The sequence below is a fragment of the Heterodontus francisci genome, chromosome 1 (assembly GCF_036365525.1).
Source record: "Heterodontus francisci isolate sHetFra1 chromosome 1, sHetFra1.hap1, whole genome shotgun sequence".
NCBI classification, from domain to species: Eukaryota; Metazoa; Chordata; class Chondrichthyes; order Heterodontiformes; family Heterodontidae; genus Heterodontus; species Heterodontus francisci.
This window is the reverse complement of record NC_090371.1, coordinates 38457167-38477463: the sequence shown is the minus strand read 5'-3', so window position 1 is coordinate 38477463 and position 20297 is coordinate 38457167. Positions and strand designations below refer to the sequence as shown.

The window sequence follows — 20297 nt, the reverse complement described above, 5'->3', positions numbered from 1 at the left end:
AATCAGATCATGCCTTTTGAATCTTAAGTAGGTCGCTTTTCGCAGAAGCCTCACCCAAGGCCTCAATCACTGCCGTAAATATTGTGATGGCCAGGAATGCAATGGGATTTTGATTTTTGGGAAAGGGTCAGGTGAGGGATGGGGATGGATTAAAATCGAGGCCATACCATTTGTGGAAGGAAACAAATGAATTGCGGCACACCAATAAACCTGAATGAAGCATTATTTATTAAATTCTTTCTTACATTATGAAAACTTAAAACTTCATCTTATCTCAGAATTACTGTGATTGAAATGTAGTCGCTTTGTTAAAACCCAAGAAAACAAACCTAGGGCTGGAAGAGTTAATACAAGAAGACTGGCTGCTCTGGGTGGTTTGTACCTTTTATACACTGAGGGAAGTCAACATTGACAGAAAGATGATGTCATTGACAGTGGGACTAATTAATACTTAGCTCATATAATATGCTGCCAGAATGAGCTGACAGTAGGAACGTGTTAAGTTGCAAGAGTTTATTTTTTTCTTTGGGAAGAAGTATAAACCCAGTGTAAACTAGATATAGATGTATGAATATGTAAATATATTGGTTCTACAGAAAATGGTTCATGTCCAAATGAATTCGCTCATGCACTGGAAGACTATAGGACAAAGCTGTTGGTTAGTTGATTACATAAATGACCTAGAGTGTTATAAAAGTTTCAAAGCCTACAGTTTTCCTCATAACCTGAAAGAAATGAAGTTAGTAATGTTGGGCCCTTGGATTGTTTTTTAATGGAAATTAATTTGTGATAGCTCAAGCATGTGCTATGGGGTGTCATTGGGCAATTAAGACATAAAGCGAACTCATGATTGGTACCTCTACTACAGTCAATCTTATTTAGAACTTTAACCTGAGCATATTTATACACTTTATAAATATGTTATGACAGAGTTTATTTGTGGATTTCATGGCATCAAATGTTTGTTTTGTTCAATGTTGTTGAAGGATGATTATTTTGGGATGCTGCATCCCATTATCTTTGCTCTTGATCAGCTCTAGTTAAATGTTTGATCCAGGAACTTGTTTCTGTATATTTTCCCCTTTGTAACTGCAATCATGAGAGATATGAGATATACCCTGGACTGAACAGGCTGAGGTGTAATATTGTATTAATACATCCAGTTAATAATCAAGGGTTCAATTCAGAACTATAACTATAGCAAAATACTGTGAATGCTGGAAATCTGAAATAAAAACAGAAAGTGCTGGAAATACTCAGCAGGTCTGGCAGCATCTGTGGAGAGAGAAAGAGAGTTAACATTACAGGTCAGTGACCTTTCATCAGAAGTGGCAAAAGTTAGAAATAGGTTTTGAGCAAATGAAAGGGGGGAGGGGGAAGAAGAACAAAAGGGAAGGTCCGTGATATGGCAGAGGACAGGAGAGATTAAATGACAAAGATATCATGGAACAAAAGGCAAAGGGAGTGGTAGTGGTTGTAGTGAAAGACAAAGCATTGTCCAGAGAGAGTGTTAATGACAAAATAATGAACAGCTCTGTCCAAAAGCAAAAACATGAAAAACAGGTTTAAGACCGTGGTAAAAAAAACAATCAAAATGTCAGTCATAGTCTGAAATTGTTGAACTCAATGTTGAGTCCGGAAGGCTATAAAGTGCACTGCAAAGTTGTGAACACCGAGGCATTGTGAGCTGAAGGAAGTTGATGAATGGAAGGTAAAATTATCAGCAAGAAGAATGGAAAGGATTGGATAATGAGTGCACAAGGTCAAAAAGAGAGATGGGAGAGAAGACATGGCTCTGGGAAGACCCTGGATTGTCACATTAGTTTATCTAAATGAACCATTTATTATAACACAGATATTGAGATGAAATAAGATACCAGTGGGTATAGATTTGGTGAGAGATGATAAATTGATTAGGGATGTATAATGCCAGATTCTGCCAAGGATTTTAACAGATGCTCACCAAAGTGTTCCAAAAGCAATTTCCTGAGGCTTAAAACATAGGCAACAGGATCAATAATAGAACAGCCAAGCTAACTAATAGAGATAGTGAAATCGGCCAGAGGTTTCAAGGTGATGGATAAGTTGATAGGTAATGACACTTTCCAAAACATTCAAAAGAACACATGAAAGGGCAAAGGGGTAGTAGTTCAAAAGGTAAGAGGAAAAACCACCATTCTTAGGGATAGGGCGAGCATGGGAAAATCTCCAAGGAGAAGGACAGGTGAACTATATTAAAGAGATAATATGGTATAGTGTTAAGTTTTGGAAGATGATAGAAGGGAGTCTAGCAAGACTAGAAGCTTTATAGGAGCCAGAGAGTGAAGGATACAAAAGACCTGAAGGGGTTCAAATTTGATGTAAATTATCATGGTCAAACAGATGGAACAATGGAAAGGTACTTTTACTAAGGCTATTGAACTTAGAGCTCCAAAAGAACAGTGAGCCTAAAAGCCTAGCTTTCCCTTGAAAACAATAAGTAACTATAATATCAGGATGGAAGAGGGGTGGAAAGAATGATTAATAAAAATTAAGAGACAGCTTTGGAAAGGGGCCAGTAGGAGTGACTACTGGGGCAGCAGGAAGACAGTAGTTGATGCTTCTTTTGAAGAATTGCATTTAGACATTCTAGCAGTTCTAAGTTAGAAGAAGAAATAAAGTTAGCTCCAGGTGCTTCAGACTGTTCAAGATGCCAGGTGTAACAGCAAAAAGACAGCAGAACCACAGGCTTGATTGCACTAAGCTTTATTAGCAGATCTGAGTGAAGGTGAGGATGAGAAGAGTAATATCAGCAGTTGGATCAGGGAAAGGGAGTAAAGATTGGTTGAAGACAGCCCCAGTTAGTTGTCTTGCTGTACCAAGCAGAAGAACTGCGATATCAATGGCAACAGTAAGCATCTGTTTGATTTCCAACTTTCTCTCATGAAGGTGCTGGGATATGGTTCCATGGGCACTCGTATCCCTCTTTACTTCACTCAGTGGCAATTCTTCATATTTAATCTTGGACTATAACAGGAGCTTAAACTAAATAGTTTTTATGTAAGATTACAATTTCTGCCCTTCACTCGTAGGATTTCCAAAGGGTTTTCTCCCTTGAAGGATCTTTCCAGAGTACTTTTAAATATACAGAAATGGTTCAAATTTTAAAAATGTATTTTTCTCTAATGATTGTGTTGATAGTGGCAGTGAGATCTGTAACACATCTACTACAGTAAGATAACTGGAAATAGTAGACATATACATATAAATTGAAAATAGATGATCCCGGAAAAAAAAGACAGGACAAACTGTTAGATTCTCATGTAAAACAGGATTCCATTATCTAATACAAGACATTAATTTTAGGACTTGCACCATTATAATAGCTGGCTGATAATAATTGGGAATTGAAATAAATTCAGGATGCATATTTACTCTATTTAGAAACTTTTTCTCAAGTATATTAAGATCTGCTAACTAGAAAGCTGTTAATCCTTTACTTCTGCTTTTTGTATTAGATGTTATTAGGTGCATACTATTCACATGCTACATATAACATATATACCTAATGATAACATGCAAAATAATTGATTTCCAAATATTATGCTACAATGACATTATTGTGGTTGTAAAATTTAAATTGCAAAGCCTGGAAGTAGAGAGCTGGATAAATCCCGCATAAGTAGAATTCATGTCTTGGGTTTAAGTTTTACAATGCCAGGTTACAGATCTGGATTTTTTTCAGAATTACCATTTAACTAAAATCATCATTCTAAACATCTTTAACATTGCCAGTGAATAATTTTAACTTTAGTTCTGTCAAGAGAATCAGCTTGAGAATAAACATTGAAAACAATGGTTAGAGCTTAACTTGGGGTGATAGCACTCAAAGATTAGACAGAAATATGTCACAAAATCAAAACATTTAGACGATTTCACATACACCCATCTTAAGTTGTGAAATGTACACAATCTTGCTGTTACTGATGCACATTTAAAGAGTTTGAAAGTTATGCTGAGCTTCAAAGCTACAATTCTAGTCTCTTATGAGCTAACTAGCCTCTCAGGTTACCTCATTGTCACAAAATATTTCAATATGGTTTTGCTTCTACAATTCAACAAATCTGAAGCCATCTCCCCATAAGACAATGGAGTTGTTTTGATTACATGCTTGCTAAATATATTAATTTAATAGATACCATGGCAACCAACCAGCCATAAATAACACACCTAGTTACAAAGACTTGATCAAGAATTTACTTATATCAGCATCTTTCAGAATAAAAGGCAATGGCATTAATATATGTATATTTTTGCTATGCAGGCTGGGAGAACATTCTGCAGTTGTAACTGCTTATGTAACAAATTATCGAAGCTTTCCCATAGCTGGATAATACTTTTTAATAACAAATCACTAGGATCAATTCCAATTGCAGGCCATTTGCTTTTTGGAGGAAATACTATTTAAGGAAAATAACTGAAATAAGAGAAAGATCCATTTATCCACCTCTTAATCAATATTATTCTTAAAATAATAAAACGGATTAGATCAAAGAATTTTTTTTAATTATCTGGCATGATTTGATCAAAGGGAGAGTTTTGATTGACAAAAAGAGAGCAGACAAGTCTGTGCGGGCAAGAAAGGCATTGACTCTGTTTGCTGTTGTATTAAATGTTATATGGGACTTCTCACACACCAATGCTGTAGTTGTGTTTTTCCGACACTTGTTGCCAGATTTGGCTCAGTTTGAGTCTCCCTCACTCTCTTTTGTCAATAACTTTCTACCCTCGGCATAAAAGACTATATTCTGATGAGTGTCAAACTTTCACCAAGAATGTGGCTCATGTACCACATGCACATCTTGAAAAGGTGATCAAGGGATGAGGTCTCCAACTCAAAGGCGAAAAACACTTTCAATCAAGTTCACCCACTACAACACTTGGGGGACTGAATTCAGCTTTTACAATAAAGTGCTACTTACAACAGCATTTGAACTCTATCTAGCCCAAACAGGTGATTAGGACAGGCTGTAAATCTGGAATTGTTTTAGTAGTTCCTTATTAATTTTTACAGTGTCTTACGCTCACTTTAGGTTCCTATTAATTTTCCATAGCAGTTTAGGTTGATTATTAATGTGTTTAAATATATTTTAAGAGACTATAATTGCCACAAAAAGACAAGAAGCCACTTAGATAATCTAGGGAAATAATATTAAGATCTTTTCCTCATGGAGTGCAGTGACATTAGTCCTTTATGCCATAACATCATCTTCCTAATAAAACGGTTCTTTCTGAAAATGTTAAAAAAATATACAAGTGTGTTCAAAACAGGTCAAATACAAAAAAGCTGGTGGTAACAATGGGACGGACTATACAGGATTGTCGATATAAAGATTACTACAAATATGTCATTTTTGAATTAAAAAGGCTTTGCATTAAAATATTACACACCGTCTCCCTGCACTTACCAATCAACGATACAAGCCAATGCAGGCTGTGTAAGGGTCTCTGTGTAAGAACTCTGCAACAATTCAGTTTCGCCTTAGATCAAATATATTTATAGAAACACCTGTTTTAGAGGAAAATATGATACACTTTTTTCTCACTTAACAAAATAAATTAAATATACATGACTTTCTGTTTAAAATCTATATAGTTTTACAACAACAAAAAGGCTTGTGTCTGTGGTTAGCTTTTCTCTAATCCACGCAAGGCACTACTGAGGTCCTATTTGCTAAAACGTCATTGAAACGCGTTTGTACGGAACAGAAAGGTATGATCGCAGGTAAAAGCAGGTGCCAAATTCAGCTCACCTGGAGGGACTGTGTTTACTTTAATTTCCCCCCTTGATATAATAGATTGTCCAGTGTCTCTACAGTGGGTGATGATGAAACAAAGCAGTGCAGTATCCGCTCTTCTGCGACAAGGATGAATAAATACTTCACCGATAAAGTTTGTCAGTTCACATTTGAAGCATTGTCCTGCTGTTCCTTTCCCTCGTAATGGCAGTGGCTAGACATCATTATTTTGCAGGTTTCATTTTTAAAGTCTCCACTGCGCCTAGCAGATGTCCATATAGTAGTATAGACTGTATAAATCCGAATATCAAGTCAGCCAGGAACTTAATGTCGACAGCATCTTTCTTTTAAACACATAGTCAAGGATTTGATTTAGCACTAACCAGTGGTGAAGCCTTTATCAAGCACGGTTTTTTTTGTGTGTATGATTGCAAATATAATATTTTTATTCCCTGCTCGAGTTCCAGGTAATAGTAATTATTTTTGAAATATATATAATATATAAATATTATTTGGTGTTGTCGATAAGGTTTCTTTGTGTCAAGTGAATTTAACTGCATAGGCCAACTAGTTGTCACAGTATTCAAATATACCTCAAGTCGTTTATTTTTTAAAGTATAATTTATCATTACAAAGTAATTGCTCAGTACCTGGGGCAAAGATTCAATTAATTGGACTGTTGGATTGCACCAAAGGTTAGTTGCATTTCATAAGGTTTTTCAATTGGGATTGAAGTGTGAGATGATTGAGTTATTGCAGGTTTTTTTTTTCAAATTACGCTTGAAGTCAATCTTTTGGTATGAATCTCTCCTAAAATATCACCTTGAATCATTCACTGTAACTTAGGTTTTTCTGCTTCCAAGTACATTCTCATTTCACAGGCATTTCAGACCAGCTCCATTTTCCACTCTGTCTCCCAAATTCCTTGCAAGGTCTTTGCCAGCCAGCCTTCAGTCTACTGGCAGTGTGGGCTGACGAGAGAGTTGCTTGAACTTCAGAGGCCCTGTTGGAAAATGGAAAACGTTGCGGAACACGAAGGCCCGTGAGCTAACACTGGTAGTGGATGTGCTGGTGCTGGTGAATCTTGCCCTCGACGTGGGAGTGCGTGTGAGTGTGGATGTCCGTGTAAATCTTTGGGTACATTTTCGGGGCTGGTGGCGGTGCCAGCGGAGGCCCCTGTGCAAGCAGGTGCTGCTGCTGAGCCACGTACTCCTCGTAGTTTATTGGCGTGATGCACTCCTTGTCCGCAACTTGTGGCAGACAGCCTCGGTCCCTCTGCTGCTGCCTGTGGATCACGGCCGCCGTCGCTGCCGGAGTGGAACACGGCTTCTTTTTGGTCTGGCAAAGCCAAAGCAGGATGGTCCCGAAGATGAAGATAGCGCCAGCGGGGATCCCGATGATCACAGGCCAGGGCAGGCTGCTGCTCGATGAGGTAGCCACAGGTGCTTTTGGGGGCTTCGGGTCTGGCACATCAGACGCCCAGAAGACACCAGGAAAGATAAAAGGGGAAGGTGGGGGCAGAAAGACAAACAAAATTAAAACCAAGTGATGAAAATCAACAACAGATGTCCCACAAATTCTTTCTGTCTTCTTTGACTGCCTGTGTTTTTGTCATGAAACGCAATGTTGCCGCCAAAGCATAAATCAACTGTTAAATTGTTTACAGGTTTAAGATTGGTATTGGCTGAAGAAATGAATGGCTCTTTCAAGAATATACACGGCACTGACCAAAAGGAGACAAATTAAAGGATGCCTACTAATGGCTTCAAATATGAATTGAAATAACAGCCAAAAGGGCCTGAAAGTTGGGTTTTAACACGTGTACTTTGGGAAATAAGACTCAATGTGAACATCATAGTGTCTAAACTTTAGAAGAGTGGCATTATCAATAAGATTATATTGGCCGTGCAGTCCACAACTAAAATGAATGATGCTGCCCCTATTTGGAACAGCTTAATCTGTTTTCAGATATTACCAAATTCAACTACCTTCTCGTGAGAGTAGCATTAAAACACAGGCGAGCATCTCATTCGCTCATCATTGGCTAAAGCTCGGTATGATGATGGCAAAGCCGCAGTGAAAATAGAAAGAACTTGGAGGCCAGTATTAATTCTCCATATGAATCACTTCAATGCTTTAAGATGACATTTTGTATCTCGTTCAAGTTAAAACAGTCATGAAGTAACCCAGTGATATGTAGATGTACCACATGATTCATGCCTATGGTTGCTCAGCAACCAAGTCTGCCAAGCACTGGAAGAAGGGAACCAATAGAGACAAGGTACTTCCCAATGGGAAGAGACAATTCTGTAGACAAATGAGCTCCTTGTTTTTTATTTATTCGCAGAATATGGGCATCACTGGCAAGGCCAGTATTTATTGCCCATCCCTTGAGAAGATGGCTTGAGAAGAGGCCACCTTGACAACTGAATGGCTTACTAAGCCATTTCAGGGAGTAGTTAAGAGTCAACCACATTGCTGTGGATCTGGAGTCATACAGCTGATTTCCTTCCCTAAAGAAGATCAGTGAACCAGATAGGTCTTAAAAACAATCCAATAGTTTCATGGTCATCATGACTGAGACTAGCTTTTTAGTTCCAGATTTGATTTAAGTAATTGAATTTAAATTCTCTAGCTGCCATGGTAGGATTTGAACTCACATCTCCAAATTACTAATCCAGGCCTCTAGATTATTAGCCAGTACCACAGCCACTACACTACTATGCCCCTTAATTTACCATGTCCTCTTCATCTCTTACAGGCTGAGCAAAGTGCACTGGCAGAAGGAGTGAATTCAGAGTAGGTAGCCGAGGGCGGCCACAGTGGCACAGTGGTTAGCACCACAGTCTCACAGCTCCAGGCATCCGGGTTCAATTCTGGGTACTGCCTGTGTGGAGTTTGCAAGTTCTCCTTGTGACTGCATGGGTTTTCACCAAGTGCTCCGGTTTCCTCCCACAGCCAAAGACTTGCAGGTTGATGGGTAAATTGGCCATTATAAATTGCCCCTAGTGTAGGTAGCTGGGAGGGAATATGGGATTACTGTAGGGTTAGTATAAATGGGTGGTTGTTGGTCGGCACAGACTCGGTGGGCCGAAGGGCCTGTTTCAGTGCTGTATCTCTAAATAAAAAAATAAAATAAAGTATTGAAAGAGAAAGACATCTAAAGAGTGGGAGATAGTTAGATATTTAGGATTCCATTTTCTTCTTGTACCTTATGGGCTGTTATTACATTCAAAAATACCTTCAATAATGATCCATGTATAATACCATCAAAATTTCATTTAAAGAGTATTGCATTTTGTCCATTGTGTGATATTCCATGTCAATTCAATTGAGGAATTCTGGATACAATGGAGACCCTGACATTAGAGCCTGAGAAAGTCTCTTGCTGACCTACATTGGTTCCCAGTTCAGCAAAGTCTTGAATTGAAAATTCTCAAACTTGTGTTCAAAATCCTCATGGCCTCAGCCCTCCCTATGTCTGTAATTTTGTCCAGACCTACAACCTTCCATGATCTCTGTGCTCCTCCAATTCGGGCTTGATGCCAATCCAAGTTTTTATCACTCCATCATTGGCGGTTATGCCTTCAGATGTCTAGCTCCTAAACTCTGAAATGTCCTGCCTAAATCTCTCTCTCCTCCTTAAAGAAGCTCCTTAAAACCCATTGCTTTGACAAAGTTTTTGGTCACCGATTTAAGTATCTCCTTATGTGGCTTCGTGTCAGATTATGTCTGATAATGCTCCTGTGAAATGTGTCAAAGGCACTATATAAATGCAAGCTATTGTTGTTAACACTTTTGTTTCCTCCTGGGCCAGCTTGGCTCAATTAATAGCACTTGGCCTCTGAGTGTTTCGGGTTAAAGCTCCACTCCAAAACCTATGCACATAATCTAGGTAGACACCTCAGTGCAATACTGAGGAAGGGCTGCATTGTCAGAAATGCCATGTTTCAGATGAGACATTAAATAAAGGCCCTGTCTTTCGGTACTAGCAGGTTGGGTGGACTTTTGAAGCTGGTTCTCCCACCGCCATGGGAGGAGGCTCGGGCTGGAATTTCCACCCATCACCCCAACCCTGCCCTGACTCCACCCATCCTATTGGATCAAACCACATTACTGTGCAGAGCAAGTTTCTGCCTAGATCTCCACTACCTAGAGGGAATCTGCTGCTGCTAATGAGGAAAATTCAGACAGCATTATAGCGGGAACACCTGAAGAAAGGATCACATTTAAAGGGAGTGGCAGAATCCCACAGGTCTGCTTTATTAGGGCTTGGTTTTCCCCTAAATTAGGTTGGTTGTGAGGCCTGAGAAGAGGGCAAGTGCCCATTAATGGGCCATTTCCCTCCATCAGCGGAACCAGCAGGCCTTTTCCTAACCATCCCAGGGATATCAGCCACTCCACATCCTGGGGAAAGTGGAAAAGTCAGGAGTGTTGCTAAGTCCCACATACAGACCATTGTTTCTATGTAAATAAAAGCAAAATACTGTGGCTGCTGGAAGTCTGAAATAAAAACAGAATGTGCTGGAAAAATTCAGCAGGTCCGGCAGCATTTGTGGAGAGAGAAACAGAGTTAACGTTTCAGTTCTCTCTCGACAGAGGCTGAGTATTTCCAGCACATTCTGTTTTTACATTATTTCTATGTGGTGGTAGCCTTTTCTCTATATCAGAAGGAGGAGACTGCAAGCAGGGGGCGGGTGGGGGACAGGAGGGTTGGCAGGACAGATTTGGTAGGAGGCCTCCTTGCCTGATTTTCAATGATTTTCCTCCACTCTATGGATGAATATAGCATAGAATAAAGGAGAGCAGGGGAACAGAAAGCTGCCAGGGTGAGTATACTGGTAAGCTTTTAATTTATCTTAATCTCAATCAATCAAATATATAAGAAGACTTAATCGTTTCAGTATTATATAAACTAAAAACTAAAGCAGATTTTATAATTTATAATACAAAGTGAAAGAGAGAGATCAGCAGGGAGTGTATTTGCTCAGATTCGGACAACTTAATACATAAGCTGTATTAAGTATTAGGGTTTATCATTATTTGTAAGGTTTATTAATAATAGTAGTAATCTTTATTAGAATTGGCAAGCTTTATTAGCATTGGTAAGGTCTATTACCAGTTGGAAGGTCTACATATCTGTAATCAAGAAAAGTATAACTTTAGAACAAGTAAGTAGCTGGTGATTTTTTTTGAGTAAGGATTATTTTAACTAGTGAACTGTATTGAGTTTTAGTAGGATTTATCAGTACTAGTAAGGTTTTATTAATAATTCAAAGGTGTAGTATTGGTAAGGCTTTTTTAGCAGTAATAAAGGGTCAACTAATAAATAAAGGAATGGCAGGGGTGCTTCGTCCTCGGGAGTGCATGTCCTGTGCTATGTGGGAGCTCCAGGATACTTCCCGTTTCCTGGAGAACCATTTGTGCAGGAAGTGTTGTCAATTGCGGCAGCTTGAGCTCTGGGTTTTGGAACTGAGTAGCAGCTGGCAACACTGTGGTGCATTCATGAGGATGAGAGCTACGTGAATAGCATGTTTATAGATGTGGTCACCCCAGAACTTAAGAGTATGCAGGAAGAGAGGGAATGGGTGACCATCAGCCAGTCAAAAAGAATCAGGCAGGTAGTGCAGGAGACCCCTGAGTGCATCTCACTCTCCAACAGGTATTCAGTTCTGAATACTGAGGAAAGTGATGTTTTACGTGGGGAGTGCAGCCAGAGCCAGGTCCATGGCAGCACAGGTGGCACAGCTGCACAGGGGGGTATAGGGAAAACTGGAAGAGCCATAGTGATAGGTGATACAATAGAAGAAATCAGCAAGCAGGACCTCAAAAGTAGGAATCTCCGGATTACTCCCAGTGCCACGCGCAAGTGAGTATAGAAATAGAAGGATAAAACAGATGAATGCGTGGCTGGAAAGATGGTGCAGGAGGGAGGGCTTTAGATTCCTGGGACATTGGGACCGGCTGTGGGCGAGATTTACAGGCCGGACGGGTTGCATCTGAACAGAGCCAGGACTGAGTTCCCAGCATGACGTTTTGCTAGTGCTGTTTGGGAGGGTTTAAACTAGTTTGGCAGGGGGATGGGGAACTGAAGGTAGACTTAGTTGGGACGAAATCAGAAATGAAAATGGAAGGCAGAAAATTAATTGATGAAATAAAAACAAGAAATGCTGGAACCACTCAGCAGGTCTGGCAGCATCTGTGGAAAGAGAAGCAGAGTTAACGTTTCGGGTCAGTGACCCTTCATCGGGTTCCGATGAAGGGTCACTGAACCGAAACGTTAACTCTGCTTCTCTTTCCACAGATGCTGCCAGACCTGCTGAGTGGTTCCAGCATTTCTTGTTTTTATTTCAGATTTCCAGCATCTGCAGTATTTTGCTTTTAAGTTAATTGATGAGTCTGGAAGACAGAGCAAACAAAGGTTAGAAAATTTAAAAAAGAGTTTGGCAGTGCTCAAGGATATCTATTTCAATAGCAAATAAAGCAGATGAGCTGAGGGCACCGATAGACACGTGGCAGTATGATATCATAGCTTTTACAGAAACACGGCTTAAGGAGGGGCAGGAATGGCAGCTCAACGTTCCTGGTTGCTGGGTTTTCAGATGCGATATGGAGGGAGATAAGAAAGGAGGGGGAGTGGTAATTTTGGTCAAGGAAACTGTTACAGCTGTGAGGAGGGATGATATGTTGGAAGGTTCATCAACTTAGGCCATATAGATTGTGCTAAGGAACAGAAAAAGGGCAATCACACTGCTGGGAGTGTACTATAGACCCCCAACCAGTCAGAAGGAAATAGAAGAGCAGATATGTAGGCAAATCTCTGAGAAGTGCAAGAACAATAGGGCAGTAATAGTAGGGGATTTTAACTACCCCAATATTAACTGGGATAGTTTTAGTGTGAAGCAAATTGAGGGAGCAAAATTCTTGAAGTGCATTCAGGAGAACTTTTTTGGCCAGTATGTAGCAAGTTCAACAAGAGAGGGCACAGTTTTAGACTTAGTTTTAGGAAGTGAAGATGGGCAGATGGAAGGAGTGGCAGTGGGAGAGCATTTTGGTGGTAGTGATCATAATTCAGTCAGTTTTAACATAAATATGGAAAAGGACAGAGATAGAACAGGAGTTAGAGTTCTCAATGGGGGCAAGGCCAATTTTACTAAACTGAGGAGTGATTTAGCAAAAGTGGACTGGAAACAGCTACTGAAGGTGGGAGGCATTCAAAGGGAAGATTCAAGGGGTTCAGAATAAACATGTTGCCCCAAAGAAAAAGGGAGAGACGGCCAAATCTAGAGCCCCATAGATGTCAAAGAGCCTACAGGGTAAGATAAGGCAGAAAAGGAAAGCTTATGTCTGACACCGAGAACTCAATACTACAGAAAGCCGAGAGGAATATAGAAAGTGGAGGGGTGAAATCAAAAAGGAAATTAGGAAAACAAAGAGAGGACATGAAAGAATATTTGCAAGCAAATTCAAGGTGAATCTAAAGATGTTTTATCAATACATAAAGAGTAAGAGGATAACTGAGGAGAGAGTAGGAGCCATAAAAGACCAAAAAGGTAACTTATGTGTAGGGGGCGGAAGATATTGGTATAGTTCTTAATGAGTACTTTGCGTCTTGTCTTCACAAAAGAAGGATCAATGTAGATATTGTAGTTAAGAAGAAAGAGTATGAAGTGGTAGATGTGATAAACATAGGGAGAGAGGAAGTATTAATGGAATTAACATCCTTGAAAGTTGATAAATCACCAGGGCCAGATGAAATGTACCCTAGTCTGTTATAAGAAGCATGAGAGGAAATAGCGGAAGGTCTGACCATCATTTTCCAGTCCTCACCTGATACAGGTGTGGTGCCGGAGGATTGGAGAACTGCTAACGTTGTAAATCTGTTTAAAAAGGGAGCGAGGGATAGACCAAATAATTACAGGCCAATCAATCTAACCTTAGTAGCGGGCAAATTATTGGAATCTATTCTAAGAGACAGGATAAACTGTCACTTAGAAAGGCACAGGTTAATCAAGGATAGTCAGCATGGATTTGTTAAGGGAAGATCTTGTTTGACCAACTTGATTGAATTTTTTGAAGAAGTAACAAGGAAGATAGATGAGGGTAGTGCAGCTGATGTGGTCTACATGGATTTTAGTAAGGCTTTTGACAAAGTCCCACATGGCAGACTGGTTAAAAAAAATAAAATCCCATGGGATCCAGGGAAATGCAGCAAGGTGGATACAAAATTGGCTCAGTGGCAGGAAACAAAGGGTAATTGTTGCCAGGTGTTTTAGCAACTGGAGGGCTGTTTCCAGTGGTGTTCCACAGGGCTCAGCATTGGGTCCCCTGCTTTTTGTGGTGTATATTAATGATTTGTAAATGAAGGGGGCATGATCAAGAGGTTTGCAGACAACACAAAGATTGGCTGTGTGGGAGATAGCAAGGAGGATGGCTGTAGGCTGCAGGAAAATATTGATGGTCTGGTCAGATGGGCAGAAAATTGGCAAATGGAATTCAACCTGGAGAAGTATGAGGTGATGCATTTGGGAGGTCAAACAAGGCAAAGGAATACACAATAAATGGGAAAATACTGAGAAGTGAGGGACCTTAGAGTGAATGTCCACAGATCCCTGAAGGTGGCAGGACAGGTCAATAAGTTGTTTAGGAAGGCATATGGAATTGTTTCCTTTATTAGCCGAGGTATAGAATATAAGAGCAGGGAGGTTATGCTGGAATTGTATAACTCATTGGTTAGGCCACAACTTGAGTACTGTGTGCAGTTCTTCTTCTTCTTCTTTGGCCTCCTTGTCTCAAGAGACAATGGGTAAGCACCTGGAGGAGGTCAGTGGTTTGTGGAGCAGCGCCTGGAGTGGCTATAAAAGCCAATATTAGAGTGACAGACTCTTCCACAGGTGCTGCAGAAGAAATTGTTTGTCGGGGCTGTTACACAGTTGGCTCTCCCCTTGCACTTCTGTCTTTTTTCCTGCCAACTGCTAAGTCTCTTCGACTCGCCACACTTTAGCCCCGCCTTTATGGCTGTCCGCCAGCTCTGGCGATCGCTGGCAACTGACTCCCACGACTTGTGATCAATGTCACAGGACTTCATGTCGCGTTTGCAGACGTCTTTAAAGCGGAGACATGGATGGCCAGTGGGTCTGATACCAGTGGCGAGCTCGCTATACAATGTGTCTTTGGGGATCCTGCCATCTTACTGGTCACCTCATTACAGAAAGGATGTAAATGCACTAGAGAAGGTATGGAGGAGATTTACAAGGATGTTGCCAGGACTGGAAAAATGCAACTATGAGGAAAGATTGGATAGGCTGGTGTTATTCTCCTTGGAACAGAGAAGGCTGAGGGGAGATCTGATTGAAATGTACAAAATTTTGAGGGGCCTGGATAAAGTGGAGGTGAACAGTCTATTCACCTTCGCAGAGAGTTCAGTGACGAGGGGCATAGATTTAAAGTGATTGGTAGAAAAATTAGAGGGGAGATGAGGAAAAACTTTTTCACCCAGAGGGTGGTGATGGTCTGGAACTCACTGCCTGAAAGGGTAGTTGAGGCAGAGACCCTCAACTCATTCAAAAGAAGTCTGGATATGCACCTCAAGTGCCGTAATTTTCAGGGCTACGGACCAAATACTGGAAGATGGGATTAGAATAGGTGAATCGTTTCTTGGCTGGCACAGACACTATGGGCCAAGTGGCCTCTTTCTGTGCCTTAAACTTTCTATGATTCTATGAAAGTTCAGTCTTAGAGATTACACCCCAAATTTGCACAGGATGCAATCCTGACAGTTACGTTAGGATGGACCATGCCAACGCCCTCCAGTAAAAGCAGATCCAGTGCAAGGGCACCAAGTGTGAAGGGGTTAACAGATGCATACACCACCATGCCTGAATCTCAGGTGCCTGCTAAACCAGAGGTCAGAAAATCCAGTGTCTGTTACCACTCACAGCTTGCATTTTCAACCAGGATCAATACAACAGTTTTCTGGCCCCCTTGCATCCCCATTCACAAAACTTCACCTTTTTTCAGGGGTCCAAGCTGCTCTGTAGCTTGGACTAACTCCCTTTCTACCCCAGTCATGCCCCAATCACCCCCACCAATGTTCTTCAGAAGGTAGGAACACTTCATCACACTTGCTGTACTGGCCTCCACCCTTACACCAGGCTGCATTGACGCCGGGGAAGCAGGAGCTCCCATTTTAAACAATTACCTCTGAAACCAGTCCCCTTGGATGCAAAGGACCTTGTTTGTGGAAGATGGAGTTTCCATCCCAGGCAAAACCCCCTGGAAAAGGCTAGTGAAGCCCAGGACCAAGCATATCTGGATCTCAGCCTATTTCCTGGATCCATTGTACTCCTGCTGTAATAACAGTGGGGCTAGGCGAAATTATCATGGGAAGAGAGGTTGAGTAGATTAGGATTATTTTCATTAGAAAGACGGAGGTTGAGGGGGGACCTGATTGAGGTGTACAAAATCATGAGAGGTATAGACAGAATGGATAGCAAGAAGCTTTTTCCCAGAGTGGGGGATTCAATTACAAGGGGACACGAGTTCAAAGTGAAAGGGGAAAAGTTTAGGGGGGATATGCGTGGAAATTTCTTTACGCAGAGGGTGGTGGGTGCATGGAACGCTTTGCCAGCGGAGGTGGTAGATGCGGGCACGATAGCGTCTTTTAAGATGTATCTAGACAGATACATGAATGGGCAGGAAGTAAAGAGATACAGACCCTTAGAAAATAGGCGACAGGTTTAGATAGAGGATTTGGATCGGCGTAGGCTTGGAGGGCCGAAGGGCCTGTTCCTGTGCTGTAATTTTCTTTGTTCTTTGTTCTCTTTGTTCTTTGAAATGAGGAAATGGCAGAGACATTGAATAAATATTTTATGTCTGTCTTCACAGTAGAAGACACAAACTACATACCAAAAATAAAGGGTAACCAAGGGGCTAATAAGAGAGAGGAACTTAAGGTAATTAATATCAGCAGAGCAAAGGTATCGGAGAAATATAAGAGACTAAAGTCTGACAGATCCCCGTGATCTGATGGCCTACACCCTAGGGTTCTAAAAGAGGTAGCTGCAGAGATTGTAGATACACTGGTTATGATTTTCCAAAATTCCCTAGATTCTAGGACAAATCCAGCAGATTGGAAGTTGGCAAATCAACATTCTCGGGGTTACCATTGACCAGGAATTGTGATGGAGTAGCCATATAAATACCGTGGCTACAAGAGCAGGTCAGAGGCTAGGAATCCTCCAGTGGGTAACTCACCTCCTGACTCCCCAAAGCCTGTCCACCATCTACAAGACACGTCAGGAGTGTGCTGGAATACTCTCCACTTGCCTGGATGTGTGCAGATCCAACTACACTCAAGAAGCTCGACACCATCCAGGACAAAGCAGCCCGCTTGATTGGCACCCCATCCACAAACATTCACTCCCTCCACCACTGATGCACAGTGGCAGCAGTGTGTACCATCTACAAGATGCACTGCAACAACACACCAAGGCTCCTTAGACAGCACCTTCCAAACCCACAACCTCTACCAACTAGAAGGACAAGGGCAGCAATGCATGAGAACACCACCCACCTGCAAGCTCCCCTCCAAGCCACCCACCATCCTGACTTGGAACAATATCGCCGTTCCTTCACTGTCGCTGGGTCAAAATCTTGGAACTCCCTTCCTAACTGCACTGTGGGTGTACCTACCCCACATGGACTGCATCGGTTCAAGAAGGCTGCTCACCACCACCTTCTCAAGGGCAATTAGGGATGGGCAATAAATGCTGGCCTAGCCAGCGATGCCCACATCCCATGAATGAATAAAAACAAAAGTTAGCAAATGTACTACACTATTCAAGAAAGGAGTGGAAGAGAAAACAGCAAACTACAGGTCAATTAGCCTGATATCATCATCGGGAAAATGCTGGAATCTATTAAGAAAGTCTTAACAATGCACTTCGAAAATCACAGTATAATCAGACAAAGTCAACATGGTTTTATGAAAGGGAAATTATGTTTGACAAATTTGTTAAGAGTTTTTTGATAATGTAACCATCAGCGTAAATAAAGGGGAACCAATAGATGTAGTATATTTGGATTTCCAAAAGACATTCAATAAGGTGCCACAAAGGTTAATACACAAGATAAGGGCTCATGGAGTTAGGTTAATATATTAGCATGGTTAGAGGATTAGTTAATGGACAGGAAGCAAGGAATCGGGATAAACAGGGCATTTTCAAGTTGGTAGTCTGTGACTAGTGGAGTGCCACAAGGATCAGTGCAGGTTCAGCTATTTACAATCTATATTAATGACTTAGATGAAGAAACAGACAGTAATGTATCTAAGTTTGCTGACGATAAAAAGCTAGATGGGAATGTAAGCTGTGAGTAGAACACAAAGAAGCTGCAAAAAACTATAGACAGGCTAAGTGAGTGGGCAACAGATGGCAGATAGAGTATAATTTGGAAAAGTGTGAGGTTATTCACTTTGGTAGTAAGAATAGAGAAGCAAAATATTTTTAAAAGGCATTAAACTTGTAAATGTTCATGTTGAGAGGAACTTGGGTGAACCCGTACAAGGAACACAGAAAGTTAGCATGAAGGTACAGCAAGCAAATAGGAAGGCAAATGGCATGTTAGCCTTTATTGCAAGGAGATTGGAGTACAAGAATAAGGAAGTTTTGCTACAATTGTACAGAGCTTTGGTGAGACCACACCCAGTGTACTGTGCACAGTTTTGGTCTCCATATTTACTTGCATTGGAGGAGGTACAGAAAAGGTTCACTAGGTTAATTCCTGGGATGAGAGCATTGTCCTATGATGAGAGACTGAGTAAATTGTGCCTACACTCCCTAGAGTTTGGAAGAATGAGATGTGATCTCATTGAAACATACAAGATTCTGAAGGGGCTTGACAGGATAGATCCTGAGAGGTTGTTGCACCTGGCTGGGCAATCTAGAACATGGGGACACAGCCTCAGGATAAGGAGCTGATCATTTAGGATTGAAATTAGGAGATATTTCTTTACTCGAAGGATTGGGAATCTTTGGAATTCTCAGAGGGTCGTTGAATATATTTAAGGCTGGGATAGACAGATTTTTGGTCTCTCAGAGAATCAAGGGATATGGGAGCAGGTGGGAAAGTGGAGTTGGGACCAAGGATCAGCCATGATTGTATTGAATGGCGGAGCAGGCTCGAGGGGCCATCTGGTCTACACCTGATCCTATTTCTTTTGTTGTTATGTTCTTATGCTTTGCCAGAAGGCCTGGATATTTTTGGGACCTCATTATCTGATGCCTGCAGTGGTTGCTTGCACAACAACAGGAACACAGTTCCTCGTCAAGTGCTTTGGGACGTTTCCGAGATAGGTGCAAAAATAAATAAAAGTTATTTCTTTGTCTGTTATTATTGGAAAGGTACGTTGATTATGGTTTATTTTCTTTGAAAGGTGAGAACAGTTTCTAACACTGTTAGGTGACTGATGGCTCATTGCTCCATATCCAAACTGTTGCAGAAGCACTTACACTAAAGGTAATTGTTTCTTGAGCCCAGAAGGTGTGGCTTAAAGATGCTACTGACTAGGCTATCCCTCAGAGGTCATATTGTTAATAGGTTACATATGCTCCACAAAACATTTCATAATCACCTATGGAAAGGGGCCTTTGTAACGGATATTATAACAGTCTTTTTGAAAACTGGGGTGACACCAAATATTCTATCAGGCAAAATAAAGAGAAAAAAGAAAGACTTGCATTTCTATAGCACCTTTCACAACATTAGGCCATCCCAAAGTGCTTTACAGCCAATGAAGCACTTTTGAAGTGTAGTCACTGTTGTAACATAGGGAATGTGGCGGCCAATTTATGCAAAGGAAGTTTGCACAAACAACTGTGATAATGACCAGATGATCTGTTATGTTGGTGATGTTGATTGAGGGATAAATATTAATCAGAACAACTGGTAAACTATAACCCCTGGTCAGCTGTTCTAATACTTGTATCAAGTACATCCATAGCTGACTACTGCATGCGTTTCATTGTTTGCCCAATATTGTACAAATATATTTATGTTGGGTTGTATCCAAAACAGGAGCAGGAAAGTAAACTGAACTGGTCACCATTGATGTAAAAATTTGAATCAGTGTCCTTTGCAACTTCCTCCACCACTTATCCAGTTGCCAGGACTATTTTCCTGAAGGAACTGGGGGGGGTTTCCATGCATGGGAGATTCACCAGACTTAGTATGAGCCTGGAAGACCTCATACATGTCAACGTGCAGTTAGCTGAACAGGGAGATTTAAATCACAAGGATCCCCTGTAGATCTTGATCTGAATGCCACTGCAGCCAGCTGGGACAAACTTTCCCGAGCAGTATTTGCTGATGAGTCCGTGGAGGAGGGGAGAATGGGGAGAGGTCAAACAAAACTATATAGAAGTACACTCATTGTGACATCTCTGAGATCCATCATGGAATTCTTGATGTTGCCAGGAAGTAATTTTTGACTAAAGCTATAGCCAGTGACAATCTTGCTGC

The 20297-nt window shown here is 41.1% G+C and overlaps 1 protein-coding gene across 1 annotated transcript in view; it reads right to left on the bottom strand.

The window, feature by feature from the left end:
• Positions 1-244: 244 nt before the first annotated feature.
• The window catches only part of fgfrl1a (fibroblast growth factor receptor like 1a), a 357680-nt gene continuing 337627 nt past the window's right edge, over positions 245-20297 (bottom strand). The window contains exon 7 of the mRNA XM_068029362.1: positions 245-7240. Coding sequence (XP_067885463.1) covers positions 6825-7240 — 416 coding nt within the window. The 3' untranslated portion in view covers positions 245-6824. The remainder of the gene's footprint in view (positions 7241-20297) is intronic.